The 17,500-nt window shown below is 41.2% G+C and overlaps 1 protein-coding gene across 4 annotated transcripts in view; it reads right to left on the bottom strand.

Moving 5' to 3' along the window:
* Positions 1-17,500, bottom strand: part of pdzd2 (PDZ domain containing 2) — a 138,322-nt gene that overhangs the window by 88,815 nt on the left and 32,007 nt on the right. For all 4 annotated transcript variants that reach the window (XM_062025386.1, XM_062025387.1, XM_062025388.1 and 1 more), the window contains 3 exons: positions 12,133-12,443; positions 7,229-7,680; positions 3,541-4,009 (listed from right to left, as the gene is read on the bottom strand). In XM_062025386.1, the coding sequence (XP_061881370.1) occupies positions 3,541-4,009; positions 7,229-7,680; positions 12,133-12,222 (1,011 nt within the window). In that variant the 5' untranslated portion in view covers positions 12,223-12,443. The remainder of the gene's footprint in view (positions 1-3,540; positions 4,010-7,228; positions 7,681-12,132; positions 12,444-17,500) is intronic.

Raw genomic sequence — 17,500 nt, 5'->3', positions numbered from 1 at the left:
AGGACACGCCCCTGCGCTTGCCGCACAGAACGCGTCGCCGCAGCCGAAGACAATCTGCTATCAGCGCACCTGGGTCTAATCAGACAAGCAGCATAACGACCAGTGGACCCAAGGATCCTTGCGGGAACTTAGTTTCTCAATGGTGTACCTACCCTCCGTCGCCCTGAAAGTGAACTGTGTGTCTCACTTCTCCCTGGATCTCCCTCTGGACTCTGACTGCCTCCCTCGTTCCTCGACTACTCGCTCGCCCCGGACTATGACGCCTCTCTCTGCCCCACGGACTTCACGCGAATCTCGGATCCCTTCTGCGTTGCCCTCTTTGGTTTTGTCTGCTTCCTCATTCAACATTTACGGTAACACTCAACAGCTAATCTACACACATAGTCACACACATACGCTCTTGGATTTTCTCACACACCATTCTATAGTTTATTAGTATTTTTTATTATATATATATATATATATATATATATATATATATATATATATATATATATATATATATATATATATATATATATATATATATATATATATATTTTAACTATATATATAATAAATCATTGAACATTACTTCCCCCTGGTGTCTGTTGCCGTCATCTCCCTTAGTCAAACGCAACACAACCAATTTAGCAATTTTCGCAGGCGTACACCTGGCAAAACAACAAACGTGACATATGCTAACTGTTAACATGCTATCATTAGCAAGCTACATTTCTGATATTTCCACAAGTGAACACCTTACAGTCATTACACTTGGTATGTGACACATGCTAACTGCTGGCATGTCAGAGTTACATGAGTGACATGCAGGTAAGAGTAAGTCAGAGTTACATGAGTGACATGCAGGTAAGAGTAAGTCAGAGGTACATGAGTGACACGCAGGTAAGGGTAAGTCAGTTACCTGAATGACATGCAGGTAAGAGTAAGTCAGTTACATGAGTGACATGCAGGTAAGAGTAAGTTAGAGTTACATGAGTGACATGCAGGTAAGAGTAAGTCAGAGGTACATGAGTGACACGCAGGTAAGAGTAAGTCAGTTACCTGAATGACATGGAGGTAAGAGTAAGTCAGAGGTACATGAGTGACATGCAGGTAAGAGTAAGTCAGTTACATGAGTGACATGCAGGTAGGACTAAGTCAGAGGTACATGAGTGACATGCAGGTAAGAGTAAGTCAGTTACATGAGTGACATGCAGGTAGGACTAAGTCAGAGGTACATGAGTGACATGCAGGTAAGAGTAAGTCAGTTACATGAGTGACATGCAGGTAAGAGTAAGTCAGAGGTACATGAGTGACATGCAGGTAAGACTAAGTCAGAGGTACATGAGTGACATGCAGGTAAGAGTAATTCAGTTACATGAGTGACATGCAGGTAGGACTAAGTCAGAGGTACATGAGTGACATGCAGGTAAGAGTAAGTCAGTTACATGAGTGACATGCAGGTAGGACTAAGTCAGGGTTACATGAGTGACATGCAGGTAAGAGTAAGTCAGTTACATGAGTGACATGCAGGTAAGAGTAAGTCAGAGTTACATGAGTGACATGTGGGTAAGAGTAATTCAGAGTTACATGAGTGACATGCAGGTAAGAGTAAGTCAGAGGTACATGAGTGACATGCAGGTAAGACTAAGTCAGAGGTACATGAGTGACATGCAGGTAAGAGTAAGTCAGAGGTAAGAGTAAGTCAGTTACATGAGTGACATGCAGGTAAGAGTAAGTCAGAGGTACATGAGTGACATGCAGGTAGGACTAAGTCAGAGGTACATGAGTGACATGCAGGTAGGACTAAGTCAGAGGTACATGAGTGACATGCAGGTAAGAGTAAGTCAGTTACATGAGTGACATGCAGGTAAGAGTAAGTCAGAGTTACATGAGTGACATGTGGGTAAGAGTAAGTCAGAGTTACATGAGTGACATGAAGGTAAGAGTAAGTCAGAGGTACATGAGTGACATGCAGGTAAGACTAAGTCAGAGGTACATGAGTGACATGCAGGTAAGAGTAATTCAGTTACATGAGTGACATGCAGGTAAGAGTAATTCAGTTACATGAGTGACATGCAGGTAAGAGTAATTCAGTTACATGAGTGACATGCAGGTAAGAGTAAGTCAGAGGTACATGACTGACATGCAGGTAGGACTAAGTCAGAGGTACATGAGTGACATGCAGGTAAGAGTAAGTCAGTTACATGAGTGACATGCAGGTAAGAGTAAGTCAGAGTTACATGAGTGACATGTGGGTAAGAGTAAGTCAGAGTTACATGAGTGACATGCAGGTAAGAGTAAGTCAGAGGTACATGAGTGACATGCAGGTAAGACTAAGTCAGAGGTACATGAGTGACATGCAGGTAAGAGTAATTCAGTTACATGAGTGACATGCAGGTAAGAGTAATTCAGTTACATGAGTGACATGCAGGTAAGAGTAATTCAGTTACATGAGTGACATGCAGGTAAGAGTAAGTCAGAGGTACATGACTGACATGCAGGTAGGACTAAGTCAGAGGTACATGAGTGACATGCAGGTAAGAGTAAGTCAGTTACATGAGTGACATGCAGGTAAGAGTAAGTCAGAGTTACATGAGTGACATGTGGGTAAGAGTAAGTCAGAGTTACATGAGTGACATGCAGGTAAGAGTAAGTCAGAGGTACATGAGTGACATGCAGGTAAGACTAAGTCAGAGGTACATGAGTGACATGCAGGTAAGAGTAAGTCAGAGGTATATGAGTGACATGCAGGTAAGAGTAAGTCAGTTACATGAGTGACATGCAGGTAAGAGTAAGTCAGAGGTACATGAGTGATATGCAGGTAAGAGTAATTCAGAGTTACATGAGTGACATGCAGGTAAGAGTAAGTCAGAGGTACATGAGTGACATGCAGGTAAGACTAAGTCAGAGGTACATGAGTGACATGCAGGTAAGAGTAATTCAGTTACATGAGTGACATGCAGGTAAGAGTAATTCAGTTACATGAGTGACATGCAGGTAAGAGTAATTCAGTTACATGAGTGACATGCAGGTAAGAGTAAGTCAGAGGTACATGACTGACATGCAGGTAGGACTAAGTCAGAGGTACATGAGTGACATGCAGGTAAGAGTAAGTCAGTTACATGAGTGACATGCAGGTAAGAGTAAGTCAGAGTTACATGAGTGACATGTGGGTAAGAGTAAGTCAGAGTTACATGAGTGACATGCAGGTAAGAGTAAGTCAGAGGTACATGAGTGACATGCAGGTAAGACTAAGTCAGAGGTACATGAGTGACATGCAGGTAAGAGTAAGTCAGAGGTATATGAGTGACATGCAGGTAAGAGTAAGTCAGTTACATGAGTGACATGCAGGTAAGAGTAAGTCAGAGTTACATGAGTGACATGTGGGTAAGAGTAAGTCAGAGTTACATGAGTGACATGCAGGTAAGAGTAATTCAGTTACGGTACATGAGTGACATGCAGGTAAGAGTAAGTCAGAGTTACATGAGTGATATGCAGGTAAGAGTAAGTCAGAGTTACCTGAGTGACATGCAGGTAAGAGTAAGTCAGAGTTACCTGAGTGGAAAGTTTCCTGCAGAGAGTCAAGTCTTTCTCTTGTGTTGGTTGGCGATGACTTCTTGAAGGCAGGGTGGCGGTGCCTCCTCTCAGGCCGCCGTGAGGATGATGGCGGGCAGCTCCTGATGGACCCCAGTCGTCATGACGACCCACCACGTGCGTGCGTGCAAAGGCGAGCGTACTTTCCGCGCCCGGCTCCCCGCACTCACGCAGACACGCTGAGTCGGCGCCGTCTCTGTGGTGGCGGCTGCAGGGCGGGCGTGAAACCACACCCAACTTGCGCGTGCGTTTGCACGTCACGGGACTGTCGGCCCAGTCGCAGGAAGCCGGGCGCTGCGGCGGCTCGTCGCCAACTGGAACATCCGGGCGGCCATCGACCTCACGCGGAGGCGGGGGAGCTTTTCGCTTGAATCGTCGCAGCAGGACAAGGTAAATTTCACCTCCATTCCAGCACTGATCAGTCAGGTAACTGGAAAAAACACATTGAAAATACTACTACTACTTCAAAGTAGAAGTACTTGCTATATACAAACCCCGTTTCCATATGAGTTGGGAAGTTGTGTTAGATGTAAATATAAACGGAATACAATGATTTGCAAATCATTTTCAACCCATATTCAGTTGAATATGCTACAAAGACAACATATTTGATGTTCAAACTGATAAAAAATTATTATTTTTTTGCAAATAATCATTAACTTTAGAATTTGATGCCAGCAACACGTGACAAAGAAGTTGGGAAAGGTGGCAATAAATACTGATAAAGTTGAGGAATGCTCATCAAACACTTATTTGGAACATCCCACAGGTGTGCAGGCTGATTGGGAACAGGTGGGTGCCATGGTTGGGTATAAAAACAGCTTCCCAAAAAATGCTCAGTCTTTCACAAGAAAGGATGGGGCGAGGTACACCCCTTTGTGCACAACTGTGTGAGCAAATAATCAAACAGTTTAAGAACAACGTTTCTCAAAGTGCAATTGCAAGAAATTTAGGGGTTTCAACATCTACGGTCCATAATATCATCAAAAGGTTCAGAGAATCTGGAGAAATCACTCCACGTAAGCGGCATGGCCGGAAACCAACATTGAATGACCGTGACCTTCGATCCCTCAGACGGCACTGTATCAAAAACCGACATCAATCTCTAAAGGATATCACCACATGGGCTCAGGAACACTTCAGAAAACCACTGTCACTAAATACAGTTGGTCGCTACATCTGTAAGTGCAAGTTAAAGCTCTACTATGCAAAGTGAAAGCCATTTATCAACAACACCCAGAAACGCCGCCGGCTTCTCTGGGCCCGAGATCATCTAAGATGGACTCATGCAAAGTGGAAAAGTGTTCTGTGGTCTGACGAGTCCACATTTCAAATTGTTTTTGGAAATATTCGACATCGTGTCATCCGGACCAAAGAGGAAAAGAACCATCCAGACTGTTATCGACGCAAAGTTCAAAAGCCAGCATCTGTGATGGTATGGGGGTGCATTAGTGCCCAAGGCATGGGTAACATACACATCTGTGAAGGCACCATTAATGCTGAAAGGTACATGCAGGTTTTGGAACAACATATGCTGCCATCTAAGCGCCGTCTTTTTCATGGACGCCCCTGCTTATTTCAGCAAAACAATACCAAGCCCCATTCAGCACGTGTTACAACAGCGTGGCTTTGTAAAAAAAGAGTGCGGGTACTTTCCTGGCCCGCCTGCAGTCCAGACCTGTCTCCCATCGAAAATGTGTGGCGCACTATGAAGCGTAAAATTCGACACCGGAGACCCCGGACTGTTTAACAACTTAAGCTCTACATAAAACAAGAATGAGAAAGAATTCCACTTTCAAAGCTTCAACAATTAGTTTCCTCAGTTCCCAATCGTTTATTGAGTGTTGTTAAAAGAAAAGGTGATGTAACACAGTGGTGAACATGCCATTTCCCAACTACTTTGGCACGTGTTGCAGCCATGAAATTCTAAGTTAATTATTATTTGCAAAAAAAAATACAGTTTATGAGTTTGAACATCAAATATCTTGTCTTTGTAGTGCATTCAACTGAATATGGGTTGAAAAGGATTAGCAAATCATTGTATTCCGTTTATATTTACATCTAACACAATTTCCCAACTCATAGGGAAACGGGGTTTGTACTACTTTCCCGACTTCAAAGTAGAAGTACTTGCTATATACTACTTTCCCAACTTCAAAGTAGAAGTACTTGCTATATACTACTTTCCCAACTTCAAATTAGAAGTACTTGCCATACCCTACTTTCCCAACTTCAACATGCTAATGTTGGCATGCTAGTTAAAATGCTTACTTGCTAACATTAACATGCTTACAAGCTAATGTTGGCATGCTTACATGCTAATGTTAGCATGCTTACATGCTAATGTTAGCAAGCTAATGTTGCCATGCTAGTTAGCATGCACTAATGCTAATGTTGGCATGCTTACATGCTGATGTTGGCATGCTTACGTGCTAATGTTGACATGCTAATATTAGCATGCTGATACGCTGATGTTGACATGCTTACATGCTAATGTCGGCACGCTTACATGCTTTCCCAACTTCAAAGTAAAAGTACTTGCCATATTCTACTTTCCCAACTTCAACATGCTAATGTTGGCATGCTTACGTTCTAATGTTGAAATGTTCGTTAAAATGCTTACTTGCTAACATTAGCATGCTTACAGGCTAATGCTAGCATGCTTCCATGTCAATGTTATCATACTTACATGCTAATGTTAGCGTGCAGGTTAGCATGCTTACATTGGCATGCTAGTTAAATGTTTACAAGCTAATGTTGGCATGCTTACATGTTAATGTTAGCATGCTTACATGTCAATGTTATCATGCTAGTTAAATGTTTACATGCAAATTTTAGCATGCTTACATGCTAATGCTGGCATGCTTATATGCTGATTTTGGCATGCTTAAATGCTAATGTTGGCATGCTTACATGCTAATCTTGGCACCCTTACATTCTGATGTTGGCATGCTTACGTGCTAATGTTGGCATGCTAATATTAGCGTGCTTATATGCTGACGTCGACATGCTTACATGCTTATTTTGGCATGCTTACATGCTAATGTTGGCATACTTACATGCTGATGTTGGCATGCTTATTTTAGCATGCTTATATGCAAACTTAACGTGCTTACATGCTAATGTAGGCATGCCTACATGCTGAAGTTAGCATTTTAGCTTTTTTATTAAATTTTAGGATTGGATTTTTTTCTTTTAAAAAAAATCGTACCTATAAAAGATTATTGCCAGTATCCTAGTTTCAAATTAGCGGCATATTTCACAAGCGTGTGCCGACATCTCCGACCCGTCTGCAACAGCAGAATATATACCCTGTCAGCCCTTTGCCCCTACTAGCTTAGACATGCTGTGGTCTTGTGGCTAATAGGGAGCGGAAGACATCTACCTTCTATCTATGATGCTACATGTATGCTAGCATAAGTTATTGAAAAGTAAACTATTACATAGAACTCCATATTTATATATTTTGAATCGTAATTCAGAGATAAACGCATTTCTGTTTTTGCGTCTATTTGCAGTTTAAAAAATGTTTTGGTTTCATTTTAAAATCCTTAAAGCAGTTTGCACACTTTTATGATTTTCATTTTGTTGATGTACTCAAAACAAACTATAAATAAATACTAATAATAGGCCATTAGCCATACCGTACCTGGCTCCGCTAACGTCCACTCCCACCATCAGTTGTCCATTCAGGGACAGCAACTCATCCCTCAGTTTGATTGTTCCACAGCAGGCGGCCGGGCTACCCTTCCTCACCTCCGTCACCCAGATGCAGCCCACGTGCATGATGGGACTTTGATCCCGTCTCCGCCTCGGCCCTCCCTTTTTTCTCCCGTCCGGGTCGCCGAAAATGGGGATGTTCCCAAAGCTGAGGCCGAAATCCGACGCCTCGCCTTGCTTTTTCCTGACGGAAATGGCATGAACTTCCACGTCCGATCCGTCATGGCAGGACGGCGAGTCGGCCGACGGAGCGCCGTCATCCTCCGTGAAATTGAAGTGGATGTACTCTACCAACTTGCGGATGGCGGAAAGACACGAGGAGACGCCCTCCGCCTGGACGCTACCGACATTGCTGCGAGTGTCCTCATCCTGCCAGCAGTCCTGCAAAAACAACAAGATAATCGGCATGTTTTCATGCACACAATATACTTCTACCACAACTAGGGGTGTAACGGTACACAAAAATGTCGGTTCGGTACGTACCTCGGTTTAGAGGTCACGGTTCGGTTCATTTTCGGTACAGTAAGAAAACAACAAAATATACTTTTTTTGGTTATTTATTTACCAAATTTGTAAACAATGGCTTTATCCTTTTAACATTGGGAACACTATAATAATTCTGCCCATGTTAATCAACATTAAACTGCCTCAAGTTGTTGCTCAGATTAAATACAATGACAAAACTTTTCTTCTACATATAAAAAGTGCAACATTAAACAGTTTCAAGTCAACTCATCATGCTTAATTTATTACAGCATTTGGGAAGCCTGTAGTTGATTTATTATGTAAATGTTATATTTTTATCAACATGTGATAGCAGGGACCCTGCCATTCAAAACTAGGCTGCTGCATTACTAATGATTAATGTAACTATAGCTGAAAAAATGGTACAATAGCAATAGGAGAGACTATTCATCCCTGAACACCATGGAGTTCATGTAGGCTCTATGATGCACTTACATTATTATATCAACTATCAGAGACAGAAACTCTTCATTTAACATAATGTCCTTTTTTGCTGATTCAACACAGCTCAATCAACACAGAAAAAGGTAAAGTGAAATAACAGACAGGGCTTTGCTGTCCGTAACACACACACACCGCAAAATTAGCTAACGTTACGCTAAAGGCAAATTAGCCTTCACCTCAAGCCAGGACTGCGAGCGAGCTGAGCTGCAGTTTATATTTCTAGAACGTCAACGGGCTCAGTGATGTTACTAGTAGTTAACTGGGAGGTGTTTATTATAATTTGGGGAGAGTCCGCTGCCTGAAGCTTACCTGCTAGACGCTAAGCACTGACTACGTGCGCTCTGAATACGCACTGCTGATTGGCTGTTACCGCTCTGAATACGCACTGCTGATTGGCTGTTACCGCTCTGTTTGTAACCAAACAGATGGTTGTGTGGGTGGGACAATGCTGGGTGCTGTGTAGAGTCCTGACAGACACAGAGGCAGAAGGAAGCGGAGGCGGCTACTGAATATGTTCGTGTGGAAACTCGCTCGGTACACCTCCGAACCGAACCGAAACCCCCGTACCGAAACGGTTCAATACAAATACACGTACCGTTACACCCCTAACCACAAGTGCTACCGGAATTGCGTGTGAATGCCCGATGTACGCAAGTCGCTGAGTGGACGTGAAATGCTTGAATTTCTGGGGAGACTGCAGTGTGTGGATGTTGGAATGGTTCAAATCGCTCGAGAAATGTGGGATATGGAGAGGTTTGTATATTGCCCATTCATTGTCAATGAGAGAAATTCCTGGAAATTGTGGGAAATAAAAAAAAAAAAAAATATATATATATATATATATATATATATATATATATATATATATATATATATATATAAATAAAATAACAGTATTTCCCACACATTCATTTATTTGTTGCAGCCCGCCACAAAAGAATTAAGTCCACCACAAAAATGTTTTATTTTTTTATTTTTATTTTTTTGTCCTGTCCAGCTTCTCAGGCAAATCATATAGTTGATGCAGATGCCCATATCGGCTGTTCAGATTTACTTTACAAAAGAGAAGTGTAGGATCAAGATTTTTGGAGCTCTTTGTTCAGTGGATCAGATGTTTGATGAAGCTTTGTGTCTATCTACCACCACTACTTGTTTTCTGTTTATTTGTTACTGACTGTGGCAGGACACCTCTGCCTCTGTTTCACTTTATGTTGCTGGTAAATAATATGGTTGTAGTAGTAGGCTAAAGTTAAATTATTTAGTATGCACTAATTAAAGGGGCAGAGCTTTAAGAGACATTTTAGCTTTTATATTTTAATAAGATATATTTTTTGTAAGAACCACAATTAATAAATATATTTCAGTGAATAACTTATTGTTCAAATCTGTATATAAATATGTACATAAAGTGTTGTAATTATATTGTAAAATGGATGGATGGAAGGATGGACGTTTTAAACAAAACTGTTATTATTAATTAGTAAGTATACATTTTTTGATCCTTTTTAGAGAAAATCATATCATTGTAGTAAATTATGCAAATTACTCGATGATGTCATGGTGACCCCGCCCATAGCCACGCCCCCACCGCCACAGGTATCTTGGCAGTTTATGGGAAACACTGAATAATCTTCTATCCTTAAAGGCCTACTGAAACCTACTACTACCGACCACGCAGTCTGATAGTTTATATATCAATGATGAAATCTTAACATTGCAACACATGCCAATACGGCCGGGTTAACTTATAAAGTGACTTTTAAAACTTCCCGGGAAATATCCGGCTGAAACGTCGCGGTATGATGACGTATGCACGTGACGAAGTCAGAGTAACGGAAGTTATGGTACCCGTAGAATCCTATACAAAAAGCTCTGTTTTCATTTCATAATTCCACAGTATTTTGGACATCTTTTGCAATTTGTTTAATGAACAATGAAGGCTGCAAAGAAGACAGTTGTAGGTGGGATCGGTGTATTAGCAGCGGACTACAGCAACACAACCAGGAGAACTTTGTTGGAGCGCTAGCCACGCTAGCCGCGCTAGCCGCCGACCTCACCTTGACTTCCTACGTCTCCGGGCCGCCAAACGCATCGGGTGAAGTCCTTCGTCCTTCTGCCGATCGCTGGAACGCAGGTGAGCACGGGTGTTGATGAATAGATGAGGGCTGGCTGGCGTAGGTGGAGAGCTAATGTTTTTAGCATAGCTCTGTGAGGTCCCGTTGCTAAGTTGCTAAGTTAGCTTCAATGGCGTCGTTAGCACAGCATTGTTAACCTTCGCCAGCCTGGAAAGCATTAACCGTGTATTTACATGTCCACGGTTTAATAGTATTGTTGATTTTCTATCTATCCTTCCTTCTATCCTTTATTTTTTTGTTTCTATATGCAGTTAAAGCACGATGCTATCACGTTAGCTCGTAGCTAAAGCATTTCGCCGATGTATTGTCGTGGAGATAAAAGGCACTGAATGTCCATTTTGCGTTCTCGACTCTCATTTTCAAGAGGATATAGTATCCGAGGTGGTTTAAAATACAAATCCGTGATCCACAATAAAAAAAGGAGAGTGTGGAATCCAATGAGCCAGCTTGTACCTAAGTTACGGTCAGAGCGAAAAAAGATACGTCCATCACTGTCTCTCAAGTCCTTCACTGTAACGTTCCTCATCTACGAATCTTTCATCCTCGCTCAAATTAATGGGGTAATCATCACTTTCTCGGTCCGAATCTCTCTCGCTCCATTGTAAACAATGGGGAATTGTGAGGAATACTAGCTCCTGTGACGTCACGCTACTTCCGGTACAGGCAAGGCTTTTTTTTATCAGCGAGCAAAAGTTGCGAACTTTATCGTCGATTTTCTCTATTAAATCCTTTCAGCAAAAATATGGCAATATCGCGAAACGATCAAGTATGACACATAGAATGGATCTGCTATTCCCGTTTAAATAAAAAAAAATCATTTCAGTAGGCCTTTAAGTACTACTGTATATATTTTTCTGACAAGTATTAGGGTTTCTACAATTTTTTATGCCTTTTACTGCCACTTGCACAAAATTTGATGCTCAAAAAATATACATATATATTTCAATATTTATACATATACATCTAAAAAATAACATACATTAAAAAAAAAATATGTATATATATTTATATTACAAAAACATATATTTAGATCTGAGCACGAGTACAGTCTCCAATAACACCAGAAACAGATGCTATAGATTTGTGATTAAAAGGAAAATCTCTAGAAAAAAAAATTCTCAACATTGTACAATAAGCAGCAACAATTGAAAATAGAGCCAAACGATATCATATAAAAATATATGCTAATACTATAATTAATAACATATTTGTTTTAAATTAATAGTCACATTTTTTTGCCTTTTTAGAGAAAATATATGCAATGCATCGTGGAGAAAATAATGTGATGACGCTATACTGACCACGCCTCCACCGGCACAGGTATCTTTAATATTATCTAACATTGCAACAAATATTGTTGTATCATACATTCCAAACAATGGGTTTTTGTGTAAAATAAACCCCAAAAAATTACAGTACATTTACAAAACTCTACTACTATTTCTTATTGTAAAATTCTGTCGACTGAGCTGCCAGTTTGGCGTAAAATTAGTTTTTTCGGTGTATTACTGTAAATGACAAAACTGTACCACTTTTTTTTACAGTAAATAAAACTGGTACTTTTTTTCCATTTACAGTAAGATTATACATTTTGCAGTAAAATTCAGGTTACTAAGCTGCCAGTTTTGTTTTGTTTTTACTGTGAAAACTACAGATGTCCTTTAGAGAGTTCATAGAAAATATATATCAAATGCTTGAAGAAGATGCCTCAATAGAGGAGGAGAAGTACCTTGCCGTGCTGTGACGTGCGGGCCTGAGCTCCAAGCCACCGCTCCAGGAGTGGAAGGATGCTGAGGGCGTTGTCCTGGGAGACGGGCATCCTGGCATCCTGGGCACACGGGGGCTCCCTCAGCGACAACAACGCTGCCAAATGTTCACGCGGGCCATCAGAAAGACGTCATGTTGGCCAGGTACATCCCAATGGAAGCCCCATTCAGAAATTCCAAGTGCTTGTTGACCACGCTTGAAATCCCGTCAGGGAACTGCTCGGCTGGCGGCACCGTCAGATTAGTCGCTGACAAAGACGGAACGACGTTCACACTATGAACGCACAAAGACAAAGCAATTAGGATCAAGATCGGAACTTGTGAAACAGAATTATTAACGTTTATTAACGCTCACATCCTGTTATTTGTAAAACATTTTTTGTGCAATTGATCACCTATCAGTTTAGTATCCGCCTCTGATCAGCCAAAGTGCAGAAATGACAGATTTTGCTAAGCTCCGCCCACTACGAGTAGACATGCAGTACACACACAAACACATACAGTATATACACACATACATACAGTATATACACACACATGTACAATATATACACACACATATACATACAGTATACACACAGACATGTACATACACATAAACATTTAGTACACACACATACATGGAGTATATACATGCACATATACATATAGTATATAAACACATATACAAACAGTATATAAACACATACATACAGTAGACGCACACATGTACATGCAGTATACACACACATACATGCAGTATACACACACACATATACATGCAGTACACGCACACACATATACAGTACATGCACACACATATACTGTACATGCAGTACACGCACACACATATACAGTACATGCAGTATACGCACACACCAGTGACGTGCGGTGAGGTTCATGGCTGGTGAGGCACTGACTTCATCACAGTCAGATTTACAAACATATGAACCCTAAAGAGTATCTTATTCACCATTTGATTGGCAGCAGTTAACGGATTATGTTTAAAAGCTCATACCAGCATTCTTCCCTGCTTGGCACTCAGCATCAAGGGTTGGAATTGGGGGTTAAATCACCAAAAATTATTCCCGGCCGCTGCTGCCCACTGCTCCCCTCACCTCCCAGGGGGTGAACAAGGGGATGGGTCAAATGCAGAGGACAAATTTCACCACACCTAGTGTGTGTGTGACAATCATTGGTACTTTAACTTAACTTTAACTTTACACATACAAACTGTAGCACACAAAAAAGCATATTTAATTAAAAAAAAACGTTATTATGGTCTTACCTTTACTTATAAATGAAGTCCATGCCCCGCTGTTGTGCTGGATTAATGCACTCCCGTCGTAGAATGCACCCCCTGACAGGAGTGTTATATCAACTAAAGCCCACACTTAAACTTTCCACGTGCAATATTTAATCTATTTTAAAGAGTTATTTAATAAGAAGCCAAAAAGTGCAAAAATAATAATGTTCGTGTTGGAGGAGTTGTGAATGAATGAAATATGAAATCCGTGCTGCAGCCTGCAGGTGTACCTAATGTTGTGGCCCAGCAGTCATTCACAACTCCTCCAACACGAACATTATAGTTTTTGCACTTTTTGGCTTCTTATTAAATAGTGTCACCGAGGGTTTATAAATGTCGCATATACTGTATGAAACTACAAAATAATAAACACGGAGGCTCCAGTTTACACGAGGACCACTTTATTTACCTTCTTTCAAAAACCTCCGCTCCACTCCAACGTGTCATCACTTCCGCTCTTAGCGCCTTCAAAATAAGAGCGCAAGGCATATACTGTATAACAGCGTGTAACAGGAATTAACATCACAAAGAGGAAAGCCCATAAAAATAGGTTACAATAGATTCAATCTTGCACGTGGAAAGTTTAAGTGTGGGCTTTAGTTGATATAACATGCACCCCCCCCCCATGCACCGATTGGTACCGGGCCGCGGACCGATTGGTACCGGGCCGCACAAGAAATGTAAAAAAAAAAAAAAAACACAATATATACATTATATATCAATATAGGTTAATACAGTCTGCAGGGATACAGTCCGTAAGCACACATGATTGTATTTCTTTATGAAAAAAATAAGTAAATAAAATAAAAAATAAAAAACGCGGGCTCCATTTAGTGGTTCGCCAAATAATAACTTACTTAAATATTGAAACACAGTGTTACTGTTCAAATGGTGTGTAATGTTACAGTGGCCAAAAATATTCAATCTAAATGTTGTATATAACCTCTGCATTGATTTTAATCAAAATGTAGGCCTACTAGTACTACCCTACTGTATTTTAATGTTGGTCAGTATGGTGGTACTTGCAGAGTGTTTTCGGAGGTGGTGAAAAAGGTTTGAGAACCACTAGTATAGGGTGTACATGTAGCCTATATGTACTAATTAAGGCTGTCAAAGTTAACGAGACCGTAACACGTTAACTATAAGTTTCTTTGACGGCACTCATTACTTTAACAACTTTTTGACCCTCGGGCCGTTCCGTAGCTTGGTAAAATGTGGCTGCTTTCACTATTTACTGATGAGCCACAAGCGGGAAAATGGCGATCAGACGTGGACAAAGAAAAGGGTACATTATGCAAATGCCAATTCCAAAGCCATGACAAGTTGTTCTCCCGACAAAACAAAAGCATATTTTAAATCCACGACCGCCGTGAGACGTCACGTTGGAGCAACAGAGAGAAAGACGGTGGGCAGAAAGTCCAGAGTCACTTTTTTATCGGAGACTTTCACACCGTCAACCAATCACACACTTCCGGCTTCACAATAATAGCGTTGCATCCGATATAACTACATAAAATGAAAACATGTCTTACATTACGATCATGCTTTGTCAAAGATGTTTTGTAATGTAATCTGTGATATTTCTACCTAAATAAATGCTAGCACGTCAATTGAAGAATAGGACATTTTCTAGCAGATTGAAATAAAGTGTATATTCTTTATAACATGTTCTAGTTGATAGTCCTCAATTAAGGAATGTTCTGCAGGCGAAATATTACATTTTATTACCAGAGAAGGTGGAAACATTGTCTTGCAGAAATATATGAAGACCATTACATTAACTTGAACATGTCATGCACAGAATATGAGAAGCATTTATTCAGGTACAAACATAACAGATGACATGAGCAAACATCTTTGACAATCAAAGCATGATCGTGACAATCCACATTTTGCGTTGATAATGCGTGAATCTGCTATCTAAACTTGGAAGTGTAGCTCCTCCTCTGAATGCAAGTGCTCCTACAGCAGGAATACACATTCTGTAGCCCTACAAATTAGCACTGCAGGGAATTTTTGTGTGTTAAAAAAACATTTAATCAAAGAAAACTAATTGTATTTGAAAATGTGATGTCTCGGGTACACCTTTTAATGATGAAAACTTATATTTATCTGCAATTAATCGCGATTAACTTTGGGTTAAAGGCCTACTGAAAAATGTTTTTTGATTTAAACGGGGATAGCAGATCCATTCTATGTGTCATACTTGATCATTTCGCGATATTGCCATATTTTTGCTGAAAGGATTTAGTAGAGAACATCGACGATAAAGTTCGCAACTTTTGGTCTCTGATAAAAAAAAGCCTTGCCTGTACCGGAAGTAGCGTGACGTCACAGGTTGAAGGGCTCCTCACATTTCCCCATTGTTTACACCAGCAGCGAGAGCGATTCGGACCGAGAAAGCGACGATTACTCCATTAATTTGAGCCAGGATGAAAGATTCGTGGATGAGGAACGTGAGAGTGAAGGACTAGAGTGCAGTGCAGGACGCATCTTTTTTCGCTCTGACCGTAACTTAGGTACAAGCTGGCTCATTGGATTCCACACTTTCTCCTTTTTCTATTGTGGATCACGGATTTGTATTTTAAACCACCTCAGATACTATATCCTCTTGAAAATGAGAGTCGAGAACGCAAAATGGACATTCGGTGACTTTTATCTCCACGACAATACATCGGCGAAGCACTTTAGCTACGGAGCTAACGTGATAGCATCGGGCTTAACTGCAGATAGAAACAAAAGAAATAACCCCTTGACTGGAAGGATAGACAGAAAATCAACAATACTATTAAACCATGGACCTGTAAATACACGGTTAATGCTTTCCAGCCTGGCGAAGCTTAACAATGCTGTGGCTAACGACGCCATTGAAGCTAACTTAGCAACGGGACCTCACAGAGCTATGCTAAAAACATTAGCTATCCACCTACGCCAGCCAGCCCTCATCTGCTCATCAACACCCGTGCTCACCTGCGTTCCAGCGATCGACGGAGCGACGAAGGACTTCACCCGATCATCGATGCAGTCGGCGGCTAGCGTCGGATAGCGCGTCTGCTATCTAAGTCAAAGTCCTCCTGGTTGTGTTGCTGCAGCCAGCCGCTAATACACCGATCCCACCTACAGCTTTCTTCTTTGCAGTCTTCATTGTTCATTAAACAAATTGCAAAAGATTCACCAACACAGATGTCCAGAATACTGTGGAATTTTGCGATGAAAACCGAGCTTTTTGTATTGGGATACAATGTCTCCGAATACTTCCGTTTCAACCATTGACGTCGCGCGCATACGTCATCATACATAGACGTTTTCAACCGGAAGTTTAGCGGGAAATTTAAAATTGCACTTTATAAGTTAACCCGGCCGTATTGGCATGTGTTGCAATGTTAAGATTTCATCATTGATATATAAACTATCAGACTGCGTGGTTGGTAGTAGTGGCTTTCAGTAGGCCTTTAACTATGAACAAATGCCATTAATGGCAATTAAATAATGTAATCGTTTGACAGCCCTAACTATACACACACACACACACACACACACACACACACACACACACACACACACACACACACACACACACACACACACACACACACACACACACACACACACACACACACACACACACACACACACACACACACACACACACACACACACACGGCATATGCTCCATGTTCAGTTTTCTGTGCTTACGATGCGGCGGTCCTTGAAGCCCAAACTCCGCCATCACTCCACACACACACACCACACCAGCAGGGACACGGCCAATAAAAGTTCCTTTTGCTTGTCAAAAGTTCCCTGAGCTTGCTCGCCACGAGTTTGGTGTTGCAAAGAAATTTAAAGTCCGTGGTCAGTTTTCGAAATGGAGTGGCCCAAGCAAATCCCCGGTTCAGATGTCTTTCAGGGCGCTTTGTTGCAGCTCTGGTGCAGACACAATGACCATGTGGGCGTGTGCAGGACATTCAGCTGACAATTCAACTTTGCGTATGGCCAAAGAAAAGTGCTCCGTCGCTCAAATCGGCACAGAGGATTCAACGAGGTGT

This window comes from Entelurus aequoreus, linkage group LG17, assembly GCF_033978785.1.
Source record: "Entelurus aequoreus isolate RoL-2023_Sb linkage group LG17, RoL_Eaeq_v1.1, whole genome shotgun sequence".
Taxonomy (NCBI): Eukaryota; Metazoa; Chordata; class Actinopteri; order Syngnathiformes; family Syngnathidae; genus Entelurus; species Entelurus aequoreus.
This window is presented reverse-complemented; position numbering and strand designations above follow the sequence as displayed.